The 18830-nt window shown below is 39.5% G+C and overlaps 1 protein-coding gene across 13 annotated transcripts in view; it reads right to left on the bottom strand.

Annotated features, from left to right (window-relative positions):
* PARD3 (par-3 family cell polarity regulator) overlaps positions 1-18830 on the bottom strand; it is a 462776-nt gene that overhangs the window by 136232 nt on the left and 307714 nt on the right. For all 13 annotated transcript variants that reach the window (XR_012652929.1, XM_075046174.1, XM_075046081.1 and 10 more), the window contains 2 exons: positions 12096-12323; positions 6089-6305 (listed from right to left, as the gene is read on the bottom strand). Coding sequence is in view for 12 of the 13 variants with exons in the window: in XM_075046174.1 (XP_074902275.1) it covers positions 6089-6305; positions 12096-12323 (445 nt within the window). In the remaining variant the exon portion in view is untranslated. The remainder of the gene's footprint in view (positions 1-6088; positions 6306-12095; positions 12324-18830) is intronic.

Genomic DNA, 18830 nt, shown 5'->3' with positions numbered 1-18830 from the left:
GCAGAAGAGGGGAAGCAGATGTGGACTTAATGATAGTTGTGCCAGCTGGCTCATAGTAGTAGCAGGCAAAAAACAGAGCACAAATGGCCCCAGATTCCATTTACCTGAGCAACGGCGCAGCTCAGCGTTTCTGATGAGGGTCTCAGCACAAGCACCACAAGCTGTCAGAGACATTCTCAGATGACCATTAGCAAATTCAGTGTGTGAGCCACGAACTTCCAAGTTTGAAATGATAAAGCCAATGGATGTTTAAGCAATAACCTCCTCCTCTATGTTCTAAGGCTCAAGATTCATGCTGGTTTGTGCCATGAGCAGAGTACTAAAGAAAAAAAAATTTTAACTTCTGAGCTTGTTGCCATGTTTTCTATTAAGTCCATACATCAGTAAGTGTCATTTACCAATACAAAGTCCTATGAGTCATGCTTCCAAGGAAAATGCCATTATTGCTGCTTCTTAAGCTACTGAATGATGAAAATCAGACCACAGATTTTACTTTATCGAGTTTGAGGTATTTACCAGTCCTGTTGATTAGGGTATAATTCAACAGTATTTTACACAACTCAGATACCTTTTTGTCATGTGCCGGCTTAAAAGTCTGAAGGTTGTTATTAAATGAAAGAGAAAGAAGGTAATTACTAAATCAATGGTATAACCCTTGTGATTTGCTTTTCATCTCCTCACAGACATTACGATGAGAAAACTTAAATGAAAACCAGAATAGGCAATACAAGGAAGTCATGTAACAAGCAACAGTAATCCATGCAGGTTATTCTCCCAAATGCCCAGTCAGAGGTCTCAGATGGCTAATGTGGTTGAAATGTGTTATTCAAAGCTACAAATAATATGTTTATGAATCTGGACATGTCCAGTGCACCTTGGAAGCAGCTGGGGGGGGGGGGGGGAGAAACACACAAAAAACCTAACAGTATATCTGATTTCAGCTAAACAAGGTTGCAAACTAAATTATCTATTTCCTCTCACAGAACTGGAAGATACAACACTGCAAGGCTCCCAGTAATCATTATAAATGTAATTAAATCTAATTAGGATTATTTGGCTATCCAGTGCATTGATTTACCAACCTGTATGCTACAACAGTTAAGAGAGGAATTAAAGATCAGTTACCATACGTTATGGCTTTACATCTCCATCTACATTACAGGCCAGATCTTGAAATACACAGCCTCCAGTACTAAAACCACCTAAGCACATGATTAATTTTAAGCATACTGTCTTATTCCATGAACTTCAATATACAGTTCTTATGTTCTCCACTGAAAAGTTATGTTTATGTGGGACTGAGGTATTAAATCCCACCATAGAAAATGTGTTTATTTTATATAATATACTTATGCACAGTTGCTTCAAATTACATTACGTTTATTTCAAAAGCAACCTCCAAAACCAATGCAGATATTTTCTTGCTTAAACTCAAGTTTAAGATACAATGTGCATACCCCTCCATCTTTTGTTCTCCTCAGCCGCTTTCCACATAAATTCAAACATACCATTTGTATTTGCAAATCCATTTTTATCCGATCATATCAAGGTCTACTTTTTTCAGCAGGTTTTTATTACCGGGCAGTGACAGTCCCTCTGATACTTCTGGCAAGACATGACTAGATAGCTTGGCCTCCCTACGACTCCCCTTCCTCCCTTTGGAAATGGAGAGCTGCTTATTCTCAACATCTTGGTAGTTCAGTTTCTTCTAAAGATGTTACTCCTCAGACACATCCTTTCTTGAGACTGATCCCTTGCTGGACATATTTCTTCTTTCATAAAACTCACCAATGAGAGTCCTCCCATACAAACTCCCCAGTAAGAGTGTAGCTGCCTCCTTTCTTGCAAACAAAATTAATTCCCCAAAAAAGTGACATAATCACAGTGATGCTACCATCTTACAGAACGATGGTTCAGGGATGACCATAGAGGAAAATTATATATGGCTTGAGGAAGCTGGGGAAAGATGTGGAGCTATCAATTCAGTTGCCTATTACTTCACCAGTTCAGTCACCCATCTATAAACTATATCCAAGCTTCTACACTGGGAATAAGCACGAATGAAATACAGGGATCGTAAGTGATCACCAGCACCACAGCAGATGTGTCACTCCATCAGCATCCAAAACCTACAAATAAGAGCAATCTCACATCTCCCTACCTTACATCCTGAGGGAATCCACTTTCATAAATGAAAACACCCTGTACATGACAGGGGCAAAAGGAGGGGAAAAGAAGAGGGCATATACAATTTTTCTCTCTCAGGAGAGGAATGTCAAAGAATGGCATGACATAGAAGTCCATCAAATTAATGTATCCCTACCAGCACTAATTACAGGTGCACTGTTTGAAACTGTGAAGCCTCTTTCTTAAGAGAGTACTACAATGACTTATTTATCAACTGATTGGTTTTGTCAGGTTGATTTTTATCAAGAAGCAAAATCTCTACTTAAAAATAAAATCAGACTCAGAAATGAGTAAACATATTTTAGATTGCACTTGGAGAAGCATACAGGTTTTTATAAGCTTCTGATGTCAAAACATACATCCACTCAAGCCTTCTTAGTAGTGAAACAGAAAAACTAGTAGAACTTCATATCAGCTTCCCAAAAAACTATTTGCTCAGCTGGCAATAGCCATCCAGGCACCTCCTAAATGCCAGCAATCGAGAAGAAGGAACTGCGCAGCCTCTCATTTGGTATGTGATTACAGCCATGGGACATGGCACACAATCCTACTGAAGGGATAAGAAAGACAGGAAAGATGCAACTATTCAGGTAAAACAAATACATTCAGGTGTAAGCAAAGCTCCGCAGCACCTGCATCTCCTCCAATAGACCAGTATTTTTGTTCAACACTTTTCTAGGTTAACTTCTGCCCTATATTCATCTGTGAAGAGAAAGAGACTTCTCAGCCAAATGACAATTTTAAATAAATTATTCTGTTCTGCCCTGAAATGTCAATTTGAAAAAAGAAATACACAGGTACTCAGACAGATTTATTTCACAGTGAGAAGGGTTAACTCTCAGACTGTCCACAGCCCAATGTCAGCAAAGGTCCTCTGGAAATAAGGGAAGTTGTGCGTGTCAGAGCCACGCAGACTGCACCCTGCGTTTTACAGTTCTCCTTCATGGTTATGTCAATCCTCTTTACTATGTTTGATATGAGCCATAAAACAACGGAAGTGTTTAAAAGATTTATTTATGATTTTAACCTGCTATCTGAATCATCCAGGGATTTCTTGGAAATGATGACTAGATGCTGAAGGATAAATGTAACCTAGGGTTCTCTAGTGGGAGTTTCCACCTCACAGTACAGTTTAATGACGATCCCAGTAGCAAATCCTACGATTTTAACTGAAGGCGAGGAGACTTATTTTTATACATCACATAGACTCCACTTTATGAGCTGCCAGTTTGCATATAGGCAATAAAAAGCCCCTTGGCTAAGTATAGACATTAGAATAAAGTGTCAGTTAACAGTAATTTCATCCTGCAAGTGTTCTTGCCCATACAACCTAACGAAGAAAGATTATTTTAAGATAAGAGCACTGAAAAGGAAGAAAAAAAGTGAAAAAGGAGAAAAGAACAAGTACAAAGAAATCACAATGTTGCACAGAACCAAAACATCCAATTATGCTTTGATCACAGCTTGAATTTTAAATGTTACTGTCATCATTATTTTCTATTGCACAACTTCTTTCAGTGATTACTTGATATCTATGATATATGTCAGATGTACAGAAAAACAAAGCATGTTATAGGCAGTAGTAGTAGCTTATCTTGCAGACAGAGTGAAGCCCATCTCAAACATTATTGAGAAGCCTGTCAACAAAGCAAATCAAGCACTGAGTGGAAATGAGGCATAATGCTTAATTCCCTCAATCAGCATTTTCCTGCTTGCCAGGAGCACCTCTCTTGGGTGGGCTGACAAGGTGCAAGCTAATTTACAGATCCAGGAGGAGTCAACTGCATCTGGATAGCACTGCTCCCACGTTAATTAAAAGGAGACTGAAAAGTAAAGTTCACTCAGAAATGGCAGCGAGGGAAAAAAAAATAACTCAAGGAAACGTTGACTGTTATGAAGAGCAAACAACAAAGCAATCATCAGATCTTCCTATCAGTCAAACTACTGCTGTTTCCAGATTAAAGATTTCAGAAGTGTTATAGCGAGCATACAGACAAGGTTACTTCCTATTTAGCTGGGAGCACCTGATTAAAAATGGTATTAATTTCCACTTTCACACTTGTTTCCATCTAGAGCATTCAAAGCCACGCAGAACACCAGACATTAGGCTCTAAGGCTGGAGGGCAGAGAGAAGCTGACGAGCCCCACACCGAGCCAGCTCTTTGGAATGTGAAGGCTGCTCTCTTTGGATGGGACCCTCTGCAAGTCAGCCCTTTGCCTGTCTACCAAAGCTTGCAAGATGAAGCAGCTATCTCACAGGTCCTCTGGGTACTGGGAATGTTACACAGGAGGAGACTGAGGACCAAGGAGCTGCCCAAGATTTCTAGATGCTGTAAACACTTTCTGACTAAACTCACGAGATAGCACTCATGGTATCCAACAAGGTACATAGAGCCCCTAGAATTTATCATGTATAATGTGCCTCAATTTTACCTGTTGTTTCTGCTGTATAAAAATGGCAAAGACTGCAGAAAAGAACCGGTTAGCATTTTGTATCTCCTACCTTCCAGCATTTTGTATCTCCTACCTTCCAGCATTTTGTATCTCCTACCTTCCAGCATTTTGTATCTCCTACCTTCCAGCATTTTGTATCTCCTTCTTCCTCCGCTCCAGGCTTGAATTTAGGCAGGCAAATGCCCAGAAGATGAGGGCATCCCTATGGGATTTGCAGGCAAACAGGCTGAAGTGCTCTCCTCCTATCTGATGTGTGGGACTATCTCCTATGACTCTTGATGTTCTGTGGCATATGCTGACAACCTGATATTATTTTGTGTTTTCTAAACACATTTTCTAACTAATATTTTCTAATTAACTACCTTTTTTCCTAATTAACTAATATTTTCTAATTAACTAGTTTTTCTATTAACTAATTTTGTAATACAATTCACAGACACAGAACAACTCTCAAGAACCTATGCAGTTACAACCTAGGTTCAATCAATGTTTTACACGATAAAGAAGGTAACAGGATGAAAGTTAACTGAAGCTCCACTTACATGTTTTCACAGCAGAATCATTGTTAATAAATAAATCTTTAGAATAATACTGGTATTTCACTTCAAAATCAAATAATGAATCACTGCATATACAAAAGAAAACAAACAATGCCTTAATATTGTTTCTTCTTGGAAATATATTTATTTACTCTAGCTAGCTAAAAGAAAAACTGGTTTTCTTGCTCTCTCACCCCTTCCCACAAGTGATCAAAGGTGTTTGTCATGTTTCACCATTTACACAGAACAGCAGGGTGTCCCCCAGCAGTCTGCTCCTTTCAGATCACTTAGTCTGCTCGAGAGACGACCCCTTTCAAAACAACCCACTGCTTGGTAAAAATCAGGTCTTTACTGACCCCTTCTCGAGACTGTGGGTTCTCAGAGCACACAACCTGATTTAGAACCTGTTTTCCTTGAGAGGAGCATGCTGTTTTTCAATCTCAAACTGATTCACCTCTTTCGCATCATGCCTCCATGATACCAAATAGTCTTAATAGTAAAGCAAAGAAAAACACTCATTGAGTAACATGTAAGCTTTGGGTACAGTATTAGGAACAGCAAAGTTTAAGAAAAAAACAAAACCCAAAATTGCTTGACCTGTCAAAGGATATGTGCACTACTTAGACATCACCAAAGACTCTTTCTAAGACCAAGCATTTTGTTGCTTAAAACCATTTTTTCCCTTTGCAGCCCCTTTAGCCTGCCAGCCATCTCCTCCTCTTCTCTTTCAAGCTGCTTCACTTTTCATGACACCACTCATAGGCTCAAAAATTGAGAGATCAGCCTATATACATCATGTATATATTTGTATAGTAAAATATGACCTCAGCAAACAGTCACAGTATAAATAATTAAAAGATCAAACTTCTTTTTACAATTCATTCTACATTTGATTGCAAAGCACCTACCTGAACATGTCTCCTAAGCCTTTCAGCATTCCTTTCTTTGCCTTAATTTTATCCTTCTCTTTATCTCGATCTTTCTTCTTTTCCTTTCCAGCCTTTTTTCTGTCCCCTTTATCTTGGCTTCCATTCATCTGTCTCTCCAATGAGTGGGATGGCTGGTCACTTGCTGTGGACACAGATTCTCTACCAGATCTTGAGCTCTCCTCTGTGTCCTCCTCCACTGAAAGCACATATTAAGAAACATCAGTGGAATAAGAGCAAACAACAAGGGCAGGCTTTTTGGTATATTGCATAACGTATTTTGAAGCAGGATATATGCACAACCACAAAATACTCTTTTCTTTTTTTTTTTTTTTTTCCAAAAGCAGTATTTGCTCATGTGGGGGTTTCCTGGAATATTCATTTGTACTATTAAACTCAAAAAAGCAAGGAATTCACCTTTGCAGAACACTCTGCAAAACACGATTTGTGCTTTGTGGGTACTCTGAATAATGTATGGATTAATAAAGAGGATTAGCAAAGTGATGTTAATTGGCCCATTTTGTTTCAGTATCTGAGTCAGCTGAGGAGAGCTTTAGAAATATCTGCAAGAAGAAACAACAGCAGTGCAGCATGCCTTGTCAGTAAATTCTTAGTAATACTATCATAAAAATATGAAAGTCATTAAGGACTCTTAACCCTCAATACAAGCCTTAATAGACTTTTTCTGCTGCTACAAGTAACATAATGGTTTTGTCACACTACTTCATTTCCTGGAGCAGTTTGAAACACATCATGCACCACGTTTTTTATTCTTGGTTGAGATGGAGCAGCCTGGGAGGTTCAGGTGGGGAGATTCCATCCAGCGGAACAAGTAAAATACTTGAAGGGCAGATAACACATTCCTTCTCTGTTTCTAATTCAAGACCAAGACTCCAAGAATCCTGAAGTATACCCAAGGTTAGATTTAACAGACAGAGCACATGTATTTCAGAAAGTCTGAAAGAAAAACGGCCAAAAGAAACAATCCATTCAAAACCTGAAGACTCCTCCAGTTGCCTAGTGAGAAAGAAATAAAACACTTCAAGCTTGTGCATCAGAATCCTGCAACCATTTTGACTTAACTTAAAGCCAAGTCCAAAAATTACACTGTGTGCTGGTGAAGCTGTGACCTTCTAGGACCCCTAACACTTTATATCATCACATTATAAGTAGCGCTACACCATCTCCTAATTTTCCAACAGACAGCATGAAGGAGCAATTAGGATCACAGATGCATACTTTGCACTGTCTCCTGTCACTCTAATGAATACAAAGGCTCCAAACAACTTTTGGTAGTAGAAGTTGAAAAATACAGTTTTGCTTTATATATACACAGTCTATGGAAAAGAAAGGGTTTTTTTGTACTCAGTAAGATTTAGAAATGGCCACGGCTTAAAGAAGGAAAAAAGAATCAATTTTTAGTTCAGCATATGTTTACTACTTCTTATAATTACTCCTGCTAATATTATTGTTTCTAGACCTCAGCGACGCTTCCACAGCCAATAGAAGTGTGTAATTCTGTAGAAATTTCTCATACATAGACTACTGTAGAATATAAACTTGCTTTTCTTAGTCATCATTCATATTCACCTTAGAAGTAATTTGCTGAACCTTAAAAGTCTACAAATCACTGACTGAAAGCCATTCGATATTGTCTCTTCTCTCTCTTAGATACTTGCCTGCAAAATACTGTTTATTCATTAATATTACAATACACAGATCTGTCCAACAGACTTAGTACATATTCACTGAATATCCCAAGATTTCTATAAATATTCTCCAACTCTGGAAGATCACATACACATATTTCAAGAAAAACATACCATGTCAGATAAATCTCAACATTAATAACTATTTTTGAATCTCAACTAGTACTCTGAAGTATGAAACACCAGGAAAAAAAAGGAAAAAAAAAAAGGACAGGTCTCGGCATTGCATGTTAACTTGTCTTCAGGACAGCTATGAGTTAAGCAGATGATACAGCTTCTCAATTGCAGACACAGTTTTAATATTCAGATAATTGTATTTTAGAAAATTAATAGGCCTGTCCTATACATGCCTCCGTACTAGCTGTACTTGTACTTTTTTTGGTCACAGTGTTTCTTAATCAGTGTCTGGGATGATATTTAGTTGTTATTATTAAAAGAGTAGTAGAAAACCACTTTGGAATAGAGAAGCTAATTTTTTGCATGTTAATTTATAGCTACAATCTGTTCCAGTTAAAACCAACTAGACATTTAAAAGATTATACTTGCAAACGAATATAATTAGTAAAAAAAAAATATGCATTAAATTTCTGGCAAATGTTGAAGTAAAATGTTTACTTGGTACTTCATTGCTAGAGTTTTAAAGATGAATCAATTCTGACCTATGGTTGTTCACATTCACATAACAATACATTAAATTAATCCTAAATGTGTATTATATGTACTGTGCGATGCTGAATTGGTGAACAACTTGTCATAACAATGCTTCCTTTTATTATTTATTCTGCATATTCTATGGAGATAATATTGCCTCCTTTTCACACTTGTGCTGCAATAAATATTTGTCTATCATACACAGTTTGCTTGCAATTAACTCTGTAGCTTAGACTGAGCCCTGTGAACTAGGATGCCTGTTCTCGTGGAGTAAATACTGGTGTCTCTACAGCAGTAAATAGATTTCCAGTTTTCTTAAAAGGATTCAACATGAAGAAACTTGTTTCACTTTTATGCAGCACAGTCATTGTGCAATTAAGATACACTGAATTACTAGTGTTTAGAACAAATGCAAATGCAGCTCAATTAAAATTCAATCCCAGCCTACAAATGAAACTTCTAATTTTTCTTAAGTTGCAGTAATGACATTAGGTTACTGCAAAACACAGAAAGCATTTGTTTTGGTGTTGTTATTTCCTTCCTTTCCTGCAACCTCCTGCCTCCCCACTCAGGATGCTGAAGCCAAAAAATTAAATTGGAGTATACTTTAAACATCAATTAAACCTGAAAACTAGTGTCATTTCATGAACCACACTGTACTATGGAGAACTACACAACAGGTATTATAAAGCTATTCTCCTAATTAGGCCATAAAATGGAAAAGATGCACATGAGGAATCAAAGCTACTTAATGTGAAGCTATTTTGCCACTAAGCTTCTAGGCCTCTTATTGTGATATTTAATACAGCCCAAGATTCTAGCAATTAAGATTCAGCAAAAGATTAGAAAGCTTTTTCGATCTTTCCCAATCCAAATGCCTTGTTCTCATTCAAGACATTAAAGATAAACATTTTGCTTCCAGTCAGCTATTTCAAGTATTAAGGAAAAAAAAAAAAGCAGGAAAAATGATCTGTAAAAGCTGAACACCCACACCTTTCCACAAATCACAAATGTTACTTCTTTACAGCCATTAAAATTTCAACTCATCTTCTCAAATACGTTTTAAAATGTTACCCCAGAACTGGTCACTGCTATCTGATTTTCATCCTACATTTAGTAATTTTATAGCACGTTGTTCTAAGGACAGTAAGTACATTCAGAAGAGAGTCAGCCCCTTTGCCACATGTTACCTGTATTTTTATGGCTTTTGTATATGGGGTGATGATGTTAAGAATTCCTCTATACAATATATTGCAGTGCTATTAGTTGCTACTCCAAAGAGGGTCACTGTCTGGAAGAAAGAAGCACTCGTAGCACTGAAACACTTGGAGGAGAAAGGGGAAAAAATTCAAGTAAGACAAATGAATTCAGACTCAAGGGCATCAGCAAATTGACCACCAACATATTTGCCTGGGTTTTATAATGACAGAAAGCCACATTTTAATTTCAAACAATTATGGAATAATTAAATACAATTTTTAAAAACTTAGGCAATGTCATTAAGGCAGCAGTGAGGCATTAGTTACGTTAGGACCAGATTGTTAAATTAACTTCTACATATTCGTATGTGCCCAGGCTATGTCCAGCTGAAGACATCATTTGGCAAATTCTCTGGAACCTAAGGCCACATATAATTTACACAAAGTGGAACAGACTGCAGTGGTTTCAGTTTTAACACAGACATGTTTTCAGAAAGACAGGCAACATATGGCTGGGCCAGCTCTTAAGCTCCCACAGCCATCATGAGAAGGAGAAGATCTCGAGGACTGATTTCTGTCCAACCAACTTACTGTAATTGCTTTGCTACTTAGCTGCTTCTATTAACCTGGCACTGCAAATTTCTCGATTACTTCTTAGATGTTTCATTATAATATGTGGAAGCTATTAAAATACAAGTAACTCAACAGAATGCGTAGTTCTACGCACATAGCTTGGTCACACTTTGCTCAGCCCTTCTTTTCCATGTGAGATCTGAGAACAGCCTTGCTCTTGCTCACCCATGACACTGAGATGGCTCTTAGTCCACCAGTGCTAGACAACTTCATCCATACAGAGAGATGAGGGCAAAGACTCACCCCACAGCATTTCAATTTCAGCCAGAAAGCTTTGTCTGGTTTCTGCTACTCCCATGCAAAGGATACGAAGGCCACCAAATACTTCCTTGCTACTCTCTATGCATTGCATCAACAAGCTCAAAACCCCTTACAGTAATCTCATAAAGCTACACTCACCTAGAAAGCATTTCATGACAACAGTTTTGCTATATTTTGATCAAATGAAGTTAAACCATCTGTAACTTCTGCATAAGCCTTGGATATCTGCTGCCTCAAAACAGGATATTACTAGCAGTGGGCTCACACCAAACAAGGCCTTTTAGAAAAACATGGTCTTACGTCCCAAAAGACCACGGGCATGCAGTTTGGCAGAATGAGAATGATCACTACACATTTTCTCATACCTATTCTTCTACTGGCCAGAAATAGACTGACAGCCAGCAGCACCAGACCAGCATTTAGCCTCACTGCTGCGTGAAATTGCTAGGTGCTGGAAAAACGAAGCAGAATTAATTCTGTCCGTAACTACCTTTGAGAAAAGTGACTAGCAAAATGACCTCCCTTTCAGTCTCTGAACACTTTTAGAAAGAGGCAGATTTAAGGAAAAAAAGCGAAGAGTTTTAAAAAAATAAAAGAGTGATTACACAAGTAGCTTATAAAAGAATATTAGGGAATGGCACTTATGAAACAGACCTTCTGAAAGTAAAAAAATATAAAAAGAGCAGAGAGTGAAAAATCTCTTTTCAAGACTTTTCTGTTAGCATTGAGGCTAAATATTTCTGTACTTTAACTTTCCCACCATCATCTTCATTCATAAACTTCTAACTAGCTGCAGGTTGATTAAAAAAAAATTCTGCTGGTGTGTGACAAGTTGAAAGTAGTACAACATGAAGGTTAAAAATTCAATAATTTTAATACAACCCCTGATTGAGGTAATTTACCATTCATACTATTTTCATTCAATACGAGTTGTCATTTTACCAGCCCATTCTTACATAGTTCAATAATGATAAGGTTAGCTTTGAAGTGATTCTTTTATGTTAATGACATTCTCCACATGTTGGGTCATACTTCGGGTTAAAGAACTGAAAATGTAAATGAATGCCCATTAGGGTGGGTAATAGCTGATCATTAACTTTATACTTTATTAGATCTGCCAGCCTTACTCACTCTAATTAAAGGACAGTGATTTCTTTTTTCCCCCAGACACTACAAATGTACTCTTTCAAAGTTAGATGCACATATTTTTGTAAAAGAAATTCAGTGGTTTTTTGTCTTTCTGCATAATTTTTTTCTAATTTACATTAGTAAATTAATTAGCTCTTAGAGAAAATTTTCAGAGTAATTTAAATAAACACACTCCTAATAATCTTATTTGCTTATTTTAGAAAGGAAGCAAGCTGCAGAGTGTTGCAATCTGTTAATGCATATGAAGGGAAAAAGCCTGAAAAAAATTGAAGAAGTTAGTTCTATTCTTTTAAATTCCTAAAATTATCTTCTACTACTCTTAATCACTTTCTAAAGGAATTAACCTATGTTGTTAACATTCTCTATGCACAGCAATAGTTTACTTACAAGTTTCCATGCCTTCATCATCATCATCTGCTACAGGTTTATCATATGATTTGTCTATGGCAGCTCTGAAGCTTTCATTGCAGCCTCGTCCTCGGATAATTCGTGGGCGCGGGCGGTGGAAGGGAATATCACCATTCAGAGTCACCTCAGCAACGGCTGTCTGCAGACTTTCTAATGAGCTGGATTTCTTCAGACCTAATGAAGGCCCCACATCTCTGGTTGGGGAACCTTAGTGATTTAAGGCGGGGGGGAAACCAAAAACGTAATTAGAATTAGTATTGAGAACTGCATGCTTGATTATGCATATCCATCCTGAAAGTCTTTGGGGACACACTTAACATTATTCACATCATCTCTCAATAATCTGTAGGGAATTCTCCACAGATTTGTTGGTCTCAGAAGTGAATGAGTATGTCAAGTCATAGTCAACGAAACCGACAACGTGAGCAATGTGTGGCTTTTCAAATCAGTGAAGAGAGACCAACATCCATTATCATTATTTTAAACAATTTGAATGATAAAGTAATCATGGGGCTTAAAAAACATAGCTCATAAAAACAGCAGAGATACATATCTACTGGCATCAAACAAAACTACTAATTATTTTTGGTTTGAGCAGAAAATTTCATCTCTACCAGCAACTGATGAACAGAGAGCAGATTATGGGCATGAATCCTACAGTGTTTAGAGTAACAGTCTTGCAAGGTAGCCTGACTTCTGGCTTCAAGGAACACGGCGCTTGCTTTTAATCGAGTTTTAAAGACCTGCATCAAACTGCTAACAATTTCATAATGAAGTACTTCTGAGAAATATCAGTTGACTTGCTGGGATTTTGTGTTGCTTAAAAATAATCTGTGGAAAGGACCCAATTAGTCAGGCAATACCAGTTAATCAGCTGGAAAAGAAACACATCCCTGGCAGTCACCAGGTTGATGTTTGGACAGCACTACAGCTGGGGCTGAGGGCAGCTCTTATTGCTGCAGCATGTCCGGAGGTGTGCCAAGAAAGCTCCGGACAGTATTCTGCAAAAGCCTTTCCTCCATCCGGACTTTTCTTCTCGGGTTTGTGGACTAAACGTCTAGCCTGAGTTTTTAGATACACACACTCACAGTGCAAATCAGCTGACAATTGCTCAATTAATTAGATCGCATAGTTAAAACTGGAAGAAATCTTTCAGGGGAAATAAAATCACTGCATTTATTTGAAGTTATTTTATTCAAAAGTGCGGTATAATCTTGGCTGGATTTTCCATAGGATTTGGGGCTGGAGAGCAAGATGAGGTGGGACATCATCATCAACCACATTTCCTGAATTTATGAGACCAGAGCCCTCACCTAGAATATGGAAACCTCTCTTTTTCTCTACCCAGAGGGAGCAGAACAGAGAATAGTGTTGTGGCACCACAGCAGTCCCAGGTGGTGGGTTGCTACGGCATTGATATCGGTGTCCTCATCTGACAGAGGCATAGAAAGATAAATTTCAAAAACAGCCAGCACTGAGAGACCAGAGCCAAGACCTGAACCCTCAGGAATACCAAACCAATGAACAAGACATTTGTAAGCATGGTCTGGTGTGAATAATGCAATAAAGGAAAATTATCTTTATTAAGTATTTATGTCAGAATAACGTAAAGCTCTGGAGTTGATCCTTATGCTGGTAGATATTAGGAAGGAAGAAGAAAGACAATATCTGTCGCCAATCTTTAACAAAGGTATGTGAAGTTACCTTAAGTGAGGAAAAACTGCTACTACACTACTAAAAGCAGCTTCTTTCACTATTCATTATTGGGTGGGGAGGAAGGCGGTGGCTGGACCTACAGAAGGGATGCAGAATAGCAGCATGGCAAGTCTTCTCCATGTCATTTGTTAACTTGGTATGAGATGGAGCAAGGCAGAAAACACTTTAATTTTCTATTCAGCTACTTAAAGTCTGAGCAATTACATTAAACTGAAATCCCTCAGATCAAATAAATTCAAACAGCAGCTGTCAAAGTATTCCCCTTCAGCTGCCCTACTGATAAGATGAACTTGTAAATAGAAACAACACAAAAATCCTCTTTCACGGGTCTACACAGCTCCTGCAGTTTGGTTCCCCCAGCAGTCCAGAGTCCTGCTGCTTGGACCCTCGGCCAGAAATAAACACACCCCAACAAATGAGAAATTTTATCTTGATGAACTCATATCTCTTAGAAGAAGCCACCCTCACTCACAGCCCGTACTTGTTGGAGGGCCGAGGGTCAGGAGAATGGTTGGGGGCAGACCACAGCTGCTGGGGTGAACAAGAGGAGCCAGCTGGGACAAGGGAGGTTTGATGGCTTCCCAGCTGTACAAACAAGCTGCAGTCCAGGTTCACCAAACTTCTGAACATGGGCTGAGGTCTAAGGCAAGTATTTTTAACGTAACACTCTCTTTACCAAGTAGAAGAACTCCAATTTAGACAGTGCCCTATAAAACTGTCCACTTTCCAGCTAGCATATGCCAAAATCTGCTACTCCTCCACTAATGCCTGCAGTACACAAGAAATGAGATTTTATTTTGGTTTTTACTTTTCAAGATTGTCTTTTGTTAAAAACAGTCCATGAGACAGGAAAAATGAATGCAACATTTTGAAGGAAAAAAAAAGGAAATGGGACAATCATATATAAGCCAGCTGTTTGACAGATTCAATTTCATATACAAAAGGAAAGGGTATCCTCTTACATGGCAACTTACTGTAAACTTCCTTATTCCAGATTCTGCTTTGCAACCTTCTAAATGAAGTGCTCATATATCTTTTCCTAATTACTGAGTGGCTCTTTTTGTAAACAGTAATTATAAAGAAGGCATTTATGTGCCCATTTATGTTCATAAAGGACATTAAAAAAAAATTCCATTTCCTGCCACCCAATACAGATCTTTGTGAGAACTGTATCTACGTAAGTTGTGCTTTCCCAAAGGAAAAGCTAGATGGGATATGATCTAATGTTCCTTGAGTACTGTAAAACTAATAATGGATTACAGAAATGATAGGAATATTTATTGAACTTGGGTGGCCATGAACACAAATGTGAACAGGTTGCGGATTTTGAAAGAGGGAAATGTCCTTTTGCAAGCAGTTTAAGCACTGTGATCATAAAGCTATGTATATTTTAATACCGTCACTATCTTCCATGGCCACTTCACAGCAAGTCTACTATTTTCAAAATATATAGTTAAGCCTCCCTGTAAATTGAGTGAGTTCAGAATTTATTACTAGAATTCACCAGCCAGAAAGTGAGCTGTTTACCCATAATCCATTGAGAAACACAAAACTTTTTTAAAAATTGATTCTGTTAAAATTTATGAGTCACATCAAAACCTTGTTTTCTAAATACAAAAATGTCAGCATTTTCCTCCAGCCTTTACAGCGCTGGTGGTAATCATCAGAAACGTTATCCGCTCAGAACGAGTTCTACTTCTATTTTGACACCGGAATTTAAAGCAGAAAAAAAGAAGAGAAAAAGACACATCTACCTAAAGCATCTCTGTATGACTGAGGGATAAAAGGGATTCTTTTATCGTTTTCAACATTTGAAGTTTATCAAAATTTTCCTTTCCGACAATTTTCTTAACAAATATCCTTTGAGGTAGATTCACCCGTCCGCACCACAGCAGTCCTCCTACCGCGACCGCCACCGCGCGCGCAGCCTCCTCGCACGCCCCGCTTACACGCTCAGCCGTACGGCTCTACCCTCCGTGCCACACGCCCCACCCGTGCCTCAAGGGCTGCGTAAGGTGCCGACACCACCCCGTCAAGCACAGCCCCGGCCCACCACACAGGCACCGCCATTTCCTACCGCCCACCACACAGGCACCGCCATTCCCTACCGCCCACCACACGGGCACCGCCGCTCCCTACCGCCCACCACACGGGCACCGCCATTCCCTACCGCCCACCACCCGGGCACCGCCATTCCCTACCGCCCACCACACGGGCACCGCCGCTCCCTACCGCCCACCACACGGGCACCGCCATTCCCTACCGCCCACCACCCGGGCACCGCCATTCCCTACCGCCCACCACACGGGCACCGCCGCTCCCTACCGCCCACCACACGGGCACCGCCGCTCCCTACCGCTCACCACACAGGCACCGCCATTCCCTACCGCCCACCACACAGGCATCGCCATTCCCTACCGCCCACCACACGGGCACCGCCATTCCCTACCGCCCACCACACGGGCACCGCCATTCCCTACCGCCCACCACACGGGCACCGCCATTCCCTACCGCCCACCACACGGGCACCACCGCTCCCTACTGCCCACCACACAGGCACCGCCATTTCCTACCGCCCACCACACGGGCACCGCCATTCCCTACCGCCCACCACACGGGCACCGCCATTCCCTACCGCCCACCACACGGGCACCGCCGCTCCCTACCGCCCACCACACAGGCACCGCCATTTCCTACCGCCCACCACGCGGGCACCGCCATTCCCTACCGCCCACCACACGGGCACCGCCACTCCCTACCGCCCACCACACGGGCACCGCCATTCCCTACCGCCCACCACACGGGCACCGCCACTCCACTCCCCACGTCCCCAGCTGGCCAGCAGCCCTCGGGGATGACGGCCGAGCCTCGGCCTGCCGGCCACGCGACCACCCTCTGCTCGCACAGGGCTGGGCTGGGGGCGCCTGCACCCGCTCTCGCGCAGCCCCCACCACGTAACTTCACAGCACGTGCAGATCCAACGGGACGTTCAACACGCAGAGATCACGCGAAGCCTATGTGTTGCTCCCTGCTCCCAGCCCTTTGTTTCTCCCTTGCGCTGACGCTTTTTAACAACTCATTCTGCTTCCGCTGCTCTCATCTTACGTGAAGTATTTATACAGTGCCACAAATCCGCTTGGGCGATTTGCAAAGGCGGAAAGCGTGGTGTCGAAGGATATGTGATGCTTCCTTCAGTGACTCATTTTAAAGGGTATAAGGTAAATTTTTCATCAGCGCTTTCTTTTAAATGATTTAAAATGACAATTTTGTTTCTTTCTGAAACATTACTTTTATTAACACTCAGGTTAAACGCTACCAGCAACTGATGCCAAAAACTTCCCTCGATTTGATTAAACGAGTTTTGCAAAGGCACGAAGTCTACTTTCTAAACGCTTTCTTAAAGGGCATTAGCAGTGAGTCTATTTATTTACTCACAGCTGCTCCATTAGATTTGATACATTCTTCTATTTCTAGTTCAATTCATACACTAAAAGAGTAACACTTGGGCTGGAGAGAGCAGGGGAGGAATAGAGCGAGCAACGGCATCACTAAATTCCATTTAACAAAACAGTTTATTTAAAAAGCACTGTGTAAAAATAAATAAATAAACAATTTAAACAAATGTTCTTTTATTCTTTTTCTTTCTTTTTAATTTTCACAATGTGTACCTGGAAAAATAACCACCTAGAACTATAGTATGCCTGGGACTCAGTAAATGAGCCATGCTCAATTGCTACCGAATATACTTCTAACCTCTAGGATGAACTGTAAACACTGCAAGGATTAGGCACTTCAAGTGAACTATAGAAAGAAAAATAATTAAAAATCTATTATAGTAACTAGGGCTGGTGAGTTCTACACTTTCCTTTTCAGCCAATACTGTTAAGTCAAACTTTGACTGTAACAGAGTTTGTTTTTATTTTTTCTAAAGTAAATACATGCTGAAGTTTTCTAGCTTCTAGAGTTCATTAAAACATAGTTCACCACATATTTGAAACCTTTTTTTTCTTAGAACCAGATGATTTTTAAGACAAACTACAGTAAGTGGTTTGTTTAACAACCACATCCATCTTCAGTAATGGGAGAAATCCAGTGTTTATATACAAAACCTGGTTAAAAGCATGCAAGACAAATAAAATAAAAGTACAGTAAAAGGTGTTTTTCCTTTTTTCCAGCCACTGAGCTTGCTGTGCACAAAATATGTAACTGCTTAGTCCAGATGGTTACGGTCATGCTCTTTCACCCAAGTTGTCTGACTTATCTCTTTTTCAGAATTTAATCCAGGTGTTACACATAGAGAAAAACTACACTCGACTAATACCACCCTCTACTGATACCACCAGAAACACTATGCACTTTTAAAAACCTAAGCATTGTATTTTACTAAAACACACAGATTTTACACCATTCTAATCACATCCCTTTCAAATAGTCAGGCTAATAAGAAAAAAGAAAAATAATTTACAATAATTTTGAGTTTGATCTGTAACTCCTTTTTATGTGAATAATGCTCAGGGGTGAAGCCAGTTCCTAAGCACTGATTATTACCACAACCATTAACAGAATTCATACATTCACACTCTGATGGCTTTAATCCTTCAAAACATTAATACATTTTAATTTTGTGTACTCATTCTCAATTTGTAAAGCTGCAAGTCTGTGGCCATATTCTGCAACATTTTAAGAGCTAGAAGTTTTAGCTGTTTAAATAAAAACTATATTTTTATCACTTGATTATTTACAGCTCTTCAGTATTCCTACTCATGTTGTAAAGTGTGGTTAAACAGAGATGCAGTTGTGAATTATTAATTGTAAATTCTGTATGGAATGCCCTACTCCCCAAATCATGCTAAAATAAATAATATTTTCGGGTTAAAAAGGTGAATTGTTCCTAATTAGAGCTAAGTAATGTTATGGTGTCCTCTGGATCTAGCCTAATTAAAATAGCATTTCAAAGGTCAAAAGCTAACTTATATTAATAAATCATAAAGGTTCATA

The sequence above is a fragment of the Buteo buteo genome, chromosome 2 (assembly GCF_964188355.1).
Source record: "Buteo buteo chromosome 2, bButBut1.hap1.1, whole genome shotgun sequence".
NCBI lineage: Eukaryota > Metazoa > Chordata > Aves > Accipitriformes > Accipitridae > Buteo > Buteo buteo.
The sequence above is the reverse complement of the archived record's forward strand: the minus strand, read 5'-3'. Positions and strand labels throughout refer to the sequence as shown.